Below are 14,713 nucleotides of genomic sequence, written 5' to 3' on the forward strand. Positions count from 1 at the left end.
CAGACAAGTTCATTATGATGGTGACAAAGAGTGCCATCAATGCCCAAAGTTTTGGCCATCTTTCAAAACTGAGAGGCTGACCAAAAGCAGGGAATTGTTAAATTAAATTTGGTCTGAGGCTGCCTCCATACCTTGAATTCCTATGTAGTATATAAAAAATTGGAAACCTAATTTAAGAGTATAACAAACAGCTGAGTTTCAGAGAATCCCAAGAGCCAAATCATCACACCATGCCCAAATAAGGCGGATGCCAAGCTGTAGCCAGTCAGGCAATTTCTCTACTTTGCATCTGTGTCTGGCCCAAAAAAGCTTTCTGGTCACATTGCTGAACAGCACATTTTGAATGTTCTTTGGTTCTAAGTTTTGTCCAATTCATGAATCATTTTTGACTTAAATAAATTCTACTAAATGTCATTTGTCTAAAGTTTTTAACAGTTATATGTACTTTAAACAAAAATTTTGCAAATGAAAATAGTTCCTTCCAGGAATTTATCCCCAAACTGCAATGCCATTTTTCATTTCCTATTGTCATTTTTAAACTGTTTTAGTTAAAGAAATATGAAATTCACATCAACTTTTCATATCATATTCTTTATTGTTTTCTCTTTGAGTGAGCAAACTTATATTTTCTGCAAGTGATATTGCTATATGCAAGCACACTACCTGGGTGACACTTACTGTTGGTCTGACAATCAACTTCCTACCTTCTCTCCTCCAGAAGAAGAAAAGAAGTAGAAAGAAGAAGTGAGTGGAAGTTGTGTATCTGTCCTGCAGTGATATTAAATGCATGATTTTTGCGAACTAAATAAATATGCATTTAGACAACTGGAAGCAAAAACAGAATAAGGCCTTTAAGGGTAGGCCTCAAGTGAAATGTCAAAAGGAAATAGACAAACTCTTTTGCCCTCTGGGTATAACTTTAAGAAAAAATGTATCTGTTATTAGTATTAAGTAGGAAGTGTGTTCAATCAACAGGAAGATAGAACGCTAAAAGATGAATTCAAGAGCTGAGTCTTGTGCTCCTCAACTTATTCTTCCTCATTTTTATTTTTCATGTTTCTCTCCAAGTAAAACTATTTGTTTTGCATTTACTGTGTTCTTTAATAAATACTCTATGGATCATTTTCTGAGGATTTAATTAAAGTAGACAAGTCACTTGCAGATTAAGACACAACAAATTATGGTTTGATACAACAAAGAAAGAAATACAGTTTTTGTGAAGTAGTCTGATTTTAACTCAGCAATACAGAAAACATTTGTTACTATCTTTTCCTAAGCTAACTTCCAAGTAAAAATCAAATGTTTTTGATGAATGTCATACCTCGGCTAAAAAAGTTCTTTTTTTTTTTTGAGACGGAGCCTCAAGCTATCCCCCTGGCTAGAGTGCCATGGCACCACGCTCACAGCAACCTCCAACTACTGGGCTCAAGCGAGTCTCCTGCCTCAGCCTCCCAAGTAGCTGGGACTACAGGCGCCCGCCACAACGCCTGGCCATTTTTTGGTTGCAGCCGTCATTGTTGTTTGGCGGGCCTGGGCTGGGGATTCGAACCTGCCACCTTAGGTGTATGTGGCTGGCGCCTTAGCCGCTTGAGCCACAGGTGCGGAGCCTGCTAAAAAGTTCTTAATATGATATCTGTAAAGGCCTCCTGTTTTCTTAGCTTTGTCTTTGCAAAATATTTAATGGTGACTTTTATTGCTAAAACAACTTTAATGAAAAGAGTATTGATTTTAACTTGAAGCAATATTAATGTTTCACTAAGTCTATACTGCTGACCAAAAAAAAATTTTTGCTTTCCTTCACTAAGATCACCACTCAAAAGCTGCAATCAAAGAGTTGATGTTAAGTCTTTCTTAACAAAGAGTCGATGTTAAAATTTTGCAAATCTGTAGCACAAACTATACCATTTGATAGATTAATGGTATCTCTTCCCTCCTCCATCCTAACAGATTGCCTTTGAAATGCCAAGACCTTAAAGAAATGAAGACCAATTCAAATATAGCACTCTAAATTCCATCTTTGATTGTCATTATAAAGTTTTAAATCCTAAAACAAATTGATAAAATTAAGTCTTTAATTAAAGTTGGCAATAAAAGTACTTAAACCAGTTTAAAAGACCGAGAGAGAGAGCATTCTCAGAAGAAGTCTAAGACAATGAAACTGCAATGTTAAAAGCATATACAAAGGACTGAATAATCTCAGAATTTAGGGTTAGAAAGTTCTTGAAAAATTAATCTGCCCTACTTCTTCATTTTAAAATAAAAAATCTGCCCTTATTAATTCACTAGGTTGACATCTTGAAATGCAATTCCCTCACACACATCTACATTAAATAAGCATCCTAGCAGGGGTCTTCAAATTTTAGCATACTTCAGAATTATCTAAGTTACTTCTTTAAAATGCATATTCCTAGACCATATCAATAGAGGCTCTGATTCCGTAAGTCCAGATAGGGCCCTGGGATTTGTGTTTTTAACAAGCATCCTAAAGTGACTCTAGGACAGATGGCCCAGACCACACTTTGAGAAACAATGCTAGATAATAATATAAATGAGCCATATATTTAATGTTTAGCCCATCAGTGGAAACATTTAGTCCAATCCAATACTAAAAGGCAAAAGATGTACTTAAGCAAAGACAAGGTTTAATGAGAGTCATTTTATAATGCTATATTTTTAAAAGCCTATGACATTATTTAGGAGAGTACCAATAAATGGAGGTAAAGCCAGTGGGGGAGGAGATCCTCTGTCATCTTATTAAAGAACCTGAAGATACTTTCCTAGAATTTTGGAAGTTCAGCCAGACTCAGTGGCTTACACCTGTAATCTTAGCATCCTGGGAGGCTGAGGTGGGTGGATCACTTGAGCTTATCATTTGAGCCTAGCCTGAGCGAGAGCAAGACCCTGTCTCTGCTAAAAACAGAAAAATTAGCCAAGTGTTGTGGCAGGCACCTATAGTACAGCTACTGGGGAGGCTGAGGCAGGAGGATTGCTTGAGCCCAAGAGTTTGAGGTTGCTATGAGCTATGATGTCACCACAGTTCTCTATCCAGAGGCAACAGAGTGAGACTCTGTCCCCACCTGAAAAAAATGCCTTGACATTTTTTCCAGACTTTATGCAGTCCATTAGTATGAACTCCCAAGTTCTTTTTGGGGAGGAGGAAAGACTCTTACTTTATTGCCCTGGGTAGAGTGTGGTGGCATCATAGGTCACAGCAATCTCAAACTTTTGGGCTTGAGCAATCCTCTTGCCTCAGCCTCCCAAGTAGCTGGGACTATAGGTACCTGCCACCACACCTAGCTAGGCTTTCTATTTTTAGTAGAGATAGGGTCTTGCTCTTGCTCAGGCTGATCTCAAACTCCTGAGCTCAAGCAATCCACTGGCCTCATCCTTCCAGAGTGCTAGGATTATAGGTATGAGCCACCACACCAGCCCCATATTATGCTCTAAAAAGTAAAACAAAAAAACCAATTTCTAAATAGTTACTAAAGGATGCCATATAATATCATGACATTCATGTCCAATAATATAAATGAACATCCTTCAGTTTAATTTCTATTTTCTTCAAATTATTTTAGAGTTAGTGTTCCTTCCACGGAAGTAAATGCACATGAATAAGAATAAAAAGACAGAGCTTACTATCTTAAGAGCAAGCAATGTGAAATAACACTTTCATCTATAAAGCACTGAGTTGTTTTTTTAAAATAAACTACTTGAAATAAATTATTGTGATTCTATTTTTGAACATTTATATTTATATAAATTTATAGGCCAACCAAAGCCATCTCCTAAATGTCATAAATCCTAATGGGTTTACGAATTGCTTTCTATTAGTGCATTAGAGCATTTCCTTTAAATGAAACCAGTTTTTATTTTCAATTATTACACTTAACAATTTTAAAGTAAAAATCAGTGACCTTACTTTTTGTTTAAAAGATCAAAATACTTTGTAGTTTAAACAAGGAAAGTAAGTAGGACAAACCAAAAGACTTTAATTTTGGTATTTATAAAAATCATGAACAGATCAGTTTAGGTGTACAAAAATATGAGATGCATTATTTACAGCCTTCCCAAACTAACAAAGTCTAGACTCATAGAACAGGCCCAGGGCAAATTCAAAGCGGTCTATCTACTTCTGTATAGAGCTGCTCAGGAAAACAAGAGGGTCCTAATGGAACCCATCTCTCTGGAGAGGACTTTACCTCTTTGAACAGCAGGTTGCAACCCACATGAACTGTATTAAAGGGCCACAGCATTAGGAAGGTTGAGAACCACAGTCTTTGAAGATAATTCTTAGTTCTCTCAATCAGCAACAATCCCAGCAATGCAAACAGCTGAAGATAGTCCTGATGTGTGGACAATTCCAGTGTGTGGACACCCAATGTGAGTTCCCACCAGGAAGGAAGAAGGATGTTAACCAATCAGGGTTACAATGGTCATACTCCAGGAGTGTCTCTCATCCATAAATAACCAATTTGGGGAGGTGGTGACCAAAAACAGCTTCATCACTATCAGCAGTGGCTTTGAAAAAACAGAAAAGAGTTTGTCTTTAATACTAAACCCAAAATACCTAGCATCAAGCTCTGCAAGGACCCTCTGAGAGCTACAAAGCCTGGAAGCTGTGTGTCAGTGCTAAATTCATTTATAATAATCTACTGACACTGATAAGAGTTTTAAGACTGTAAAACTCAACCCATTTACTTCGTTTATTTAAACACTTTTGCATAACCAAAAAACATAAGAAGAAATTTCAAATGTCCTTGTTTATAGAATAGGCAGATCTTTGGAAAGTGTTGCCTCAAAGTTATTATCTGACCCATGTTAGAATCTGCACATTTCCTCCTTTTGGCCTAAATTTTCATATTGAAGGCTACATGTCAGAAACTTAGCGCTAAATATTAGCCTCTCTTCTAGAAAATAGTTGGGGGACGGTGGGAAGACAGCAATGAAATAATGAACAATTATATGAATAATAACTTCCATTATTGAGGGTCTTTTAGGAGCAAAGCTCTGCAAGTCACTTTTCAACATTCATGATTTCAAATTCCTATAAAAACTTCACAAAACAAGTGTTGTAACATTCACTTAATTCTCAAGACAAGAAAGAGAGAAAATAAGTTGGTCAAGAAAACAAACCAAGATTTGAACAGATGTGATGCCAAACTCCACATACTTTTCACTATTTGAAACTCTGTCTAGTCTTGAGAGAAAATAATTAACATCATCATTACCTTAAAACTTGTATGTGTGTATAAATTAATACACATGTAAAAGGTGTATCAACAGGGCCCAGAGAGGAGACTGGGAGCAGAAAGGCTCAGAACAAGTTTACTGAAAAGGACAGAGACCTGCTGGGCAGGGCATAGTTGGTGGCTGTGCCCGGGGGCAGTTAGAAATGCCTTTTATATGGGGATATAGGGGGTGGGCAAATTCTACAGCTTGCTCAGAGGGTTTGGTGAGTTAGAATCCTTTGGTGGGGGAATTTCTTCGGTGGAGGGGGGAAGCTAATTAGGTCTTTTGTATTCTTTGTTTTAGGAGGCAAGGAGGAGGAGAAGTGGGGAAGGTTGGTGTGGGGCCACAGTAGGCCCCCCAACACATGTGTCTCTGTTTACATATGTAATAGAGAAACAGAGATAGGTAAAAGCACAGAATATAGCTAAAGTAAGAATAAGCCAAGAAAAAGAGCAGCCTTCCCAATACCCCTTGTCCTTGTCCTGCACTGCATGAAATTCAACCTTATCCAGTCACGTTATAGTCAGAAAATCACTCCACCTCTCTGAAGTCCTGATTCTTCATATGTAAAATAAAATTAATGAGCAAAAATTCACTTCTCCTCAAAAATGGATCGGGCATATTAAGCCTAAAAGAGCCCTAATAGCCAAAGTTGGAATAATTTGAGCAATGAAATATGCCAGTACTGGGCGATAACTATTCAATTTTTTAGAACCATGAATCCCCACTGATATAAATAATTGAATAAATACATAATACATAAGTGGAGGAAAGAAAAACAGCTCTTCCTTACAGGAGAATCCCAATGAAGGGGATTCCTTTAGAAAGAACGAGAGAAATACATAATCACAGTTATGCAAACAATGCAGACCCTCCAGAGTAAAAATTGCTGCAGACAACTTCTGCTGAAAGCTGCTAAAAACAGTAGGTGAAGATTTGAGAAGAAATAGATTATTTGCACACTCTTACAGTATCTTACCCAAGATATTTATCAATTACAAGAGGAAAAATAGCATCTTTACAATGGAGAAACTCAGAAGACAGATCCTTAACAAAGTGATCAAAGTTAACATTACCAATAATAAGATATACCAACATCCTGCAATCCCTGATTTGGCCTTACTGAGAAAGTTACAATGTCACTTTTGTAGTAGTCTTGCCCAAAATGGGTAACCTCACTCTAATCATGAGAAAATTTAGACAAACCCAAACTGAGACAGTCTATAAAATCGTTTGCCAGTACTAATCAAAAGTGTCAAAGTCATTTAAAAAAAAAAAAAGCAGGAAAGGGAAACTATCACAGATTAGAGGATACTAAGGGGTGACCTGGGAGACTACAACTCAGTGCAACATAGGATACTGGATTGGATCCTAGAATAGACAAAAGACACTGGAGCTGAGAGATGGTAAAATAGTAAATTGTTGGTTTTGATAATTGCACCATGATTACATAAGTTGTTAACATTAGGAAACGTGTTTAACTACAAACACATTACAATTAAAGATGAAGCATTTAGGTTCCTAAATCACATCCCAGGCTTTCCTACCTAAGTCTTTTATTACATACTTCTTTATAACTGAAATGTCCTTGTTCCATTCCATGTGGCTAAATCTTTCTAGTATTTCAAGTTCAAAGACAATGCCAGCCCCTCCATAGTTCTTATGGTCAGAGTCATTTCTGTCTCTGTTAACTCCCATAGCATTTTAACCACACCCTTCCCATGACAGTTTCCACATTCCTTGTTGTATTTTAGCCATTGATATAAATGACTCATTAATCCTACCAGACAAGTTCATTAAATATTATCATATTACCTCTGTTACCCCACACTATGTCTGTAGTTGTATCAAGACACAGAGCTTGGTAATGGATTTTGGAAAGACCCTTGATTACTACTGCTTTTGTGAACTTCAAGTTTATTGGTAACCAATAAATAATCCAGAATGGCAATTTATTCATATGCAGTGAGAAGTACATTACCAACAGTGAGTTCATGTCAGTTTAGCTAGCATATTTTTTCCTGTTAGAAGAGGCATACATGGAAAGCTAAAATGGGGTCAGAAGGTTGGCAAGGAGAAAGAGTTGGGTGGTTTTCATGAATAATAGCAACAAGCTAAGGAGCTTGATTATGAAAGTACATCCACCAGGGCCAGACTACCCTGTTCTCAGGGGTGGGCATCGTCTTTGCTCAGTACTCCACAACCACTGACAAATTTTTCCTTTATGGTTCTATGTGTCTGTTTCTACACTAAGCATTCTCTCTTTTTTGCAGTTCTCAGCCCTGGAGAGATTTCAAAAATCCTGATATCTGGGCCATAACCCCAAATCAATTATATCAGACTTTCTGGAGGTGGTCCTCAGGCCTAAGACCTCCAGGTGACTCTAATATGCAACAAAGGTTGAGAACTAGTTTTCATATGATTTTTGTTTCACTGCATTAATATCACTGAGCAGAAAATACACAAGTCCAACATTTCCTGCTCTTTGCCCTGTTATAAGTGCTCTCCACTAGCATCACCTGCTAATAAAGATATGTGATCTCACCTATCACATTTAAAGCTGGCTACTAATTGTGGCAGCTAATTCAAAGCTCAGGTTCCCAGAGATGCCTTGCCTTACCCGAATGGGAGACCTTCAGGCAGCATCTCACAGAACTCTAGTACATTACCTTGTTAGGTGTATCAACAATATAAGGTAGGACAAAATAATTCTGATATATTTGACAGGTGGAGGGGCTCCATATCTTACCTTTACAATTTCTCCATTTGAGAGAAATAACATGAAGGCAGCTGGAAGCAAGTACTAAAGACTTTGAAAAAGAAAAAAGAGAGTGAGACAAGGAAAAGTAAGAGGGAAATAGGGAAGGAAGGAAAGGAGAGAGGGAGGGAGGGAAGGAGGGAAAGGAAAGAAGTCCTGAGGGTTAACTTCTTTGTAGTTCACTACATGGGTCCATGATGTGACAGAAAAATGAATCAGAAAAATAACAATTCCACATGTTGAGAGCCTGAGATGGTACATATAACGTTTATGTGCTGAGTACTATATGAAATAAAAACGCTATGAGAGTTGGGAGGGTTGGGGTCAGGAGTGATTGCCAGCCAGTAGATTACAGGAGCCTTAGTTTATGGGAGAATAGCCCTGTTTATTGGAACTTTTGATCCTGGGAAAGGAGGTGGCATTTAAGTTGAGCCTGAAAGGCTAGGTAGGACTTGCGAGGGGAAGAGGAAGGGCATTCTGGAAGGAAGCCAAAATGAAAAGGTGTGAAGCTGTAGAGGATGCCCAGGGACTAGCAAGTAGTTTCTTTTCCTCCCAGTGTTGAAGAGAACAAAAGATGCCAATATTTGACACATTCCTCCAGGGGGTAGTCTGGGAACTATTCCCCATTAAAGATTTAATTAGATCTTAATCAGAAATTGTGAGAGTTCAGTTGTTTGCTTTTTCACTTTTATAATCTGATGTAGTATGTCCAAATAGTTGAGTAGTAGATGTAGAGGCCTTACAAATCCACTTACATTATTTCAGTCTTGAAAGGCCCCAAGTTAAATTACATAAGAGGGAACTTGAAAATAAAAAGATCACCCTTTCAATGGTGATAGCATTTTCCTATGAGGTAGCAAGTTTGGCCACCTGCCATTTCTTATATTATTATTTTACTTTAATAAAAAGAGGATAATACAAGGCCTGTGCAATTTAAGAGTAAATGTGGGTCTGAAGATGAGAAATATCTATTAAGAAAGGAGCAGTCTGTAGCCAGGTGTTGTGATGGACAACTGTAGTCCCAGCTACTTGGGAGGCTGAAGCAAGAGAATCACTTAAGCCCAAGAGTTTGTGGTTGCTGTGAGCTGTGAAGTCATAGCACTCTACTGAGGGCGACATACTGAGGCTATGTCTGAAAAAAGTAAAAAGAAAAAAGAAAGGAGCAGTCTATGTATGTCATTCCTCACGAGTCAGGGAAGTGGCAGCAACAGCTCTATTAAAAGCAGAGCCCAGGAAGCCCAGGAGCTGTCCTCCCTGCCTGCAGCTGTCACCATGGCAACACCCCCTTGTGATAGAACAGCTACCTTAGCCTATGGAAACCACCATCATTTAAAATACAATACAGAGGACTCAGATTAGATACCATGCAACAAATAATATTCTTATAGAAATGTCCCCACGATATAATTAGGACAAATGGGCTGCATTTGAATATAAATTGTGAATTTGATGGGTGATTCTCAAACTTCCTTGTGCTTGGACTCACCTGGCTGACTCCTCAAAATGCAAATTGTTGGACTCCACCCCCAGAATTTCTGATTCAGTATGGCTGGGGTAGAGGCCAAGAATTTGTATTTCTAACAAATTCCAAAGGGATATTAATGCTATTGGTCTCAGATCACACTTGGAGAACTGCTTTACACATTGACATTGTATCAATGTTAATTTCCTGATTGATCATTGTACTGTGGTTCTCTTACTATATAAGAGAACAAACATCCTTGACCTTAGAAAATCAGTAGTATCTAGGAAGCATCTAGCATTGTAATTTACTCTCAAATGGTTCAGAAAAGAGACAGAGAGAGATAGAGATCAAGATAGAGAAAGGAGAAAGTAAATAGAAAAATAAATAGAATAATTATACAAATGTGGGAAAATGATAGTAATTGGAGAATTTGGACGAAGTATATATGAGAGTTCACTATATTATTCTTGTAATTTTTCTGGTACTTTAAAATTACATCAAAATTTAAAAATTTTTAATTAATGCCGGGAAAGAAAGTTGTTATATCATCTAATATGGTACCCAGTAGCTATATTTGGTTATTTAAATTTAAATGAATTAAAATTACAATGTAACATCCAGCTCCTCAGTTATACTAGCCATACTCTTAGAGCTAAAGAGCCATGTGTGACTTGTGACTACTGTGTTAGATAGCACATATATAAACCATTTCTATCAGCACAGAAAGTTCTATTAGAGAGTACTAACTACAGTTTAAAATATTCTAAGACCTGGAAGGAATCTTTGAAAAATTCACTGTGCCAAAAGCAGCAGTAGAGGTAGCAGTAACATTTATAAGCAGTAGGAGTCAGTTGTTTCTAAAATAATATAATTTATTAACAAAAAGGGCTAACAACAAATTTGATTAAATTATAGCAGGTGGAGCACAGGGTAGCTACATATGCAACTTTCTGTAGTTTTGCATGGATTAGTGACATATTTGCCAGAGCAGCTGTTCACCATTAGTGCTTGGTACACACACGTCATCATCTAACTTTCTTAACAATTCATTATATGAAGGAGAAGCAGACATCCAACCAAGCTGGTTCTTTCCCCACCCCCACCCCCACCCCACTTTCCTGCAAGCAGAGCAGAGTCAAGACCTGGATCAGGAAATATCCAGCAAGGCTGAATTGGAGAGGGTGATCTGAAGGGAATAGCCAAGACATGGAATATTTCAAACTCATTCAGATATTTTAATTTGGCTATTGGATTGATACACCAGCTAAGGTATAAAGCAGGCAAGGTTGTTTTCTGTTGGTATTCTTATTCTTATTCTTTTCCTCTTCCTATCTCTTCTGTCTCTGAAATACATGCACCCTCAGGTTGTGTCTGGTTGTCGAAAGTTTCTGACCCAAACAGGACTACCTTTTACTCTAAAGAGCATCTTCTGTCTTCCTAGTATTATTTTTAGGGGCTTCCTCAATACCCAAGTGATAAGCAGACTAAATTCATCCTACAGTGTGAATAGTATCAAATTCTCCCAAGATGCATTTGATTAACCCTAGCTTCCAGAATATTCTGGGACATACCTTCTGAGTAAGGTCATCTTTGGGTATTCCCTACCTGACCCAGCCCCTGTGACCTCCTCTGCCTACCCTCTCAGGAGTGAGCACAAAGACCCTTGCTATAGCTATACATTGTCAGTTTCCCCTCTCGCACCTTTCCAGGCAGTTTCACGCTTACTTGAAGCTCAGTAAAACATACAGCTATTACTCCGAGAGCACATACAATGGTAGGGAAAATTGCAAACACCTGAAACTCTAAATCAGAATTTGATAAACATAAAGGACTTCTGCAAGAGAAATAAGGCATATTTCCATTTCCAAATTTCTACTGGAGAAAAAATAAATCATAGAACTGGAACTCAAAAATCAGAGATGTATCTCTAACTCTATCCAGGCATTTAAATGTTCATCTAAGCATTAGATCATTGTAAGAGATATGCCTGTCCCCCACCAAAAAACTGTTGAAGCATTCTTCTGCAGCAATTCCTCCTTATATTTATTTTGAGTAAGTTTGTTAAAGGAGGGAAAACCCCTTCTTAGAAATCTGTTTTCAATTACCTGCAAACAATCATTTTTAGCTATAAGACATGAGATCTTTAAAGTTCATTCAACTTCGGGTTTGATAATTATACTTTTCAGATATCTCCCTACAGAAGGCTTTTCACATGCAATAGATTTTTAAAGACTTCCAAGAAAGAAGAGGAGTCTCACCTCACAGTATTCTGTGATAATGCAGAAATTATCTTGCTCCACAAAGCTTGCATGGAACTTGACAATAGTTGGGTGGTCCAGCTTGGAGAGTAGCTGGGCTTCCAAATTGGCTTGCACAGTCTCATTTGGGTTTAGTGCTCCAACAGAAATTTCCTTCAGTACCTTTCTGCAGCCAGAAAAAAAAATGTTTAAATATATTTAGACACATTTAACAGATGTGAGCAGGTGGTAATTAATACCCTACTCATAGATCTGGTTGTGACCTACTCATAGGTCTGGTATTCTTTCCCTGTGAGCCCTGGGCCCAGGACATGGCTTCCTCAAGGCCTCTTGTCTTCCACATCTGTGCAACATATAGTTTTATAGAGAGTGGACATAAAGTTAACTGAGCAACACTTCTGAAATTGTCCTGCCTCTGTTTCTCTAGATCAGTGGTTCTCAACCTTCCTAAGGCTGCAACCCTTTAATACAGTTCCTGTGGGTCGCAACCACAGGTTGAGAACAGCTACTCTAAATGTTTTAGCTTCCCTTGATCTCTCTCATACTATTTCTTTCTCTCTTGATGTGTATTCTGTCATTTTATGTCTTTTCCTCTGTTTCTCTCTGATTTTCCATTTTTCTTTCTATTCCTATCTTGCTGTCTATGTGTCTCTCTGTATCTGTCTGCCCTTCTCTCTATATGTCTATATAAATTCTTATATAAAAATCTCTCTAAATATTTATATATAAAATCCATAACCTGTCTCTCCATATCTGTCGTACTATCTCTTTGCCTATTTCTTTTCTTCTTTCTCTCTCCCTGTCTCTGTATGTGTTCATTTGTATATTTTTATGTATTGACACACATGCATACATTTCTCTCACTCTCTCAGCTCTAAAATTTTCCAGATCTATCAGCTTAAAATCAATAGGACCAATAACTATTTTTTCCTTAAAACTAACCAGGGCATATCATACTTCATTACTACCAATGTTTAGTAGGAAAAAAAATTAACCAAAAACAATGAAGAGGATTTAGCATCTCTTGTATCTATAAATGGAAGGACTCTCTAAATCCCCAAATCTCTAATTTAAAAAGTATGAGAACTCAATGAGGAGTGAACCAAAACATTATCTCTTCTTATCTTAAAAAAAGAGACTGATGAATAAACCAATTCCATTACTGCAGCACAAACTAGATTGCTGAGGGAAAGCACTTTAGAACTCCAATTATGCGTGCAGACAGATTCTGCTGATTTTAAGTGAGCTCTGGCAGTTCATTAAGGCAACTTCTACAGGACCTGTACTAGAAAACATTTTGCAAAAATGTTCTTTAAGAGTTATTACTGATGCATATCAATAAAAAATGTATTTACAGTGGAAACTCTGAATCAAATGCCCTTTAGCCATTCTTCTCTAGTCCTTTCTAACAGATGTTGACAGCTGCCCCTGACATAGGAATGCCCAAGGCTAGTAGACTCTCTCCGGCACACATGTAAACTTCTGCCCTTTCGGTTGAGATGTTATGCTTACCCAAGTCATTGTGTTTATTCCCAAGCCTCTTTATGCCAGTTGTGCTCATTATTGTACATTTCTGACTTAAATATAACATAAATGGATGAAGGATGAGTGTGAGATTTATCTTTTCTGGGAAAACTAAGTCAAATGCTTACAAAAAATCTTGATAATGAGAAGTTGTATTTTTTAAAAATCTGTCCAATAAATGACAAAAGAGATGTAAAAAGTTGGCTAAAAATGTAAACTCTAGCATTCTGAATTCAGATTACTAATTCTCATTACACTTTAAAGAAGGTAAGCCTGAAAAACTTGATATATTATGGGTGTAGTTTACACAAGAAAGATGATAGGACCTCTAACCAAGGGGCATTAGATATTGGCTATACATCCAAAAGTTGGAGAAAACTGTACAATAGTATGTTTTAAGTTGAAGTAAGTGTTTTAATTAATGTCATTTTATCTTAAGGTAGTTTCCTTTAAAAAGTCATTGTACTATTAACTTTTCACTAATTCAAACAAGTCTTTCCCTCTAGTTGTTTTACTATGGAAGAACAGGAACTTCCTCAGGCAGTAGCATTGATGGAGCTTGTCTCTTATTTCAGATCCAGCGCCTCGAAATTTTGATGTTGCAGTCATCATACCATTATGCAGAATTCTCCCATCCCAGTTCTCCATGGGACTTTATGATCCATTGAAATTGTAGTTGTAAAATTTGTCCTAGAAGCCAAGAGCCTAAGTGGGAAAACTTAGAAATGCCCTTACTTGACTGTGGTGCTAGGTGACATCTGACATTTTTTTTTTTTTTGCAGTTTTTAGCCAGGGCTGGGTTTGAACCCGCCACCTCCAGTATATGGGGTCGGCACCCTACTCCTTTGAGCCACAGGCGCCCAGACCAATAAAAACTGGGTTAAGTTTCTGTTCTCTAAAATCTCATAAGGACAACTGTCTAATCCAAGATGACCATTACTGGGCAGTCACTTTTCCTAAAATTTGAGTCGTTTAACCATGTTCTCCATGGTCTTGCCATTCTGAACTCATCCCATTCCCAAAAGACAACCAGCAGCAGGTGTTGGCTGCGTCCACCGAAAGCAGCTCAATTGCATTAGAGAGGGCAGCTCCACACAGTCAATGGGCTCCTGCTATGTCTCTGCCATTTACAGGAGATTTAAATGAGACCAGACTTAGAAAGTTGGAACATTTGCTACCATTGCCCCAGCAGATTCTTTCACATTGGTTTTGTTAAATGCGGAACATTCTATTAGAGCCCTACTTATTAAGTGGATTCTAGAGAAATCTTTGCTTAGTAATATATTCTATAGAAAGACTGCTCTGGGGGATTCTGGGAAGATGGCCGACTGGTAGCAACCCTGGTCAGAGGCTCCTGAACAAAGGAAGAAAAACTGGTTGGAATCAGAATCTATGAAGTCAAAGACGGGGAGCTGAGCCCAGAAAGAAGTTCGGCAAGCTATAAATCCAAGGAAGATCATTTAAGAACATAAAATACAG

The 14,713-nt window shown here is 37.7% G+C and overlaps 1 protein-coding gene across 4 annotated transcripts in view; it reads right to left on the reverse strand.

Moving 5' to 3' along the window:
* The window catches only part of NEK11 (NIMA related kinase 11), a 277,385-nt gene that overhangs the window by 219,128 nt on the left and 43,544 nt on the right, over positions 1-14,713 (reverse strand). For 3 of the 4 annotated variants that reach the window (XM_023512762.1, XM_012805223.2, XM_023512761.1), the window contains exon 2: positions 11,711-11,876. The exons of the other annotated variant lie outside the window; for it this stretch is intronic. In XM_023512762.1, the coding sequence (XP_023368530.1) occupies positions 11,711-11,876 (166 nt within the window). The remainder of the gene's footprint in view (positions 1-11,710; positions 11,877-14,713) is intronic. 4 annotated transcript variants of the gene reach the window in all.

This window comes from Otolemur garnettii, unplaced genomic scaffold (genome assembly GCF_000181295.1).
Source record: "Otolemur garnettii isolate 467f Iridium unplaced genomic scaffold, OtoGar3 scaffold00002, whole genome shotgun sequence".
Taxonomy (NCBI): domain Eukaryota; kingdom Metazoa; phylum Chordata; class Mammalia; order Primates; family Galagidae; genus Otolemur; species Otolemur garnettii.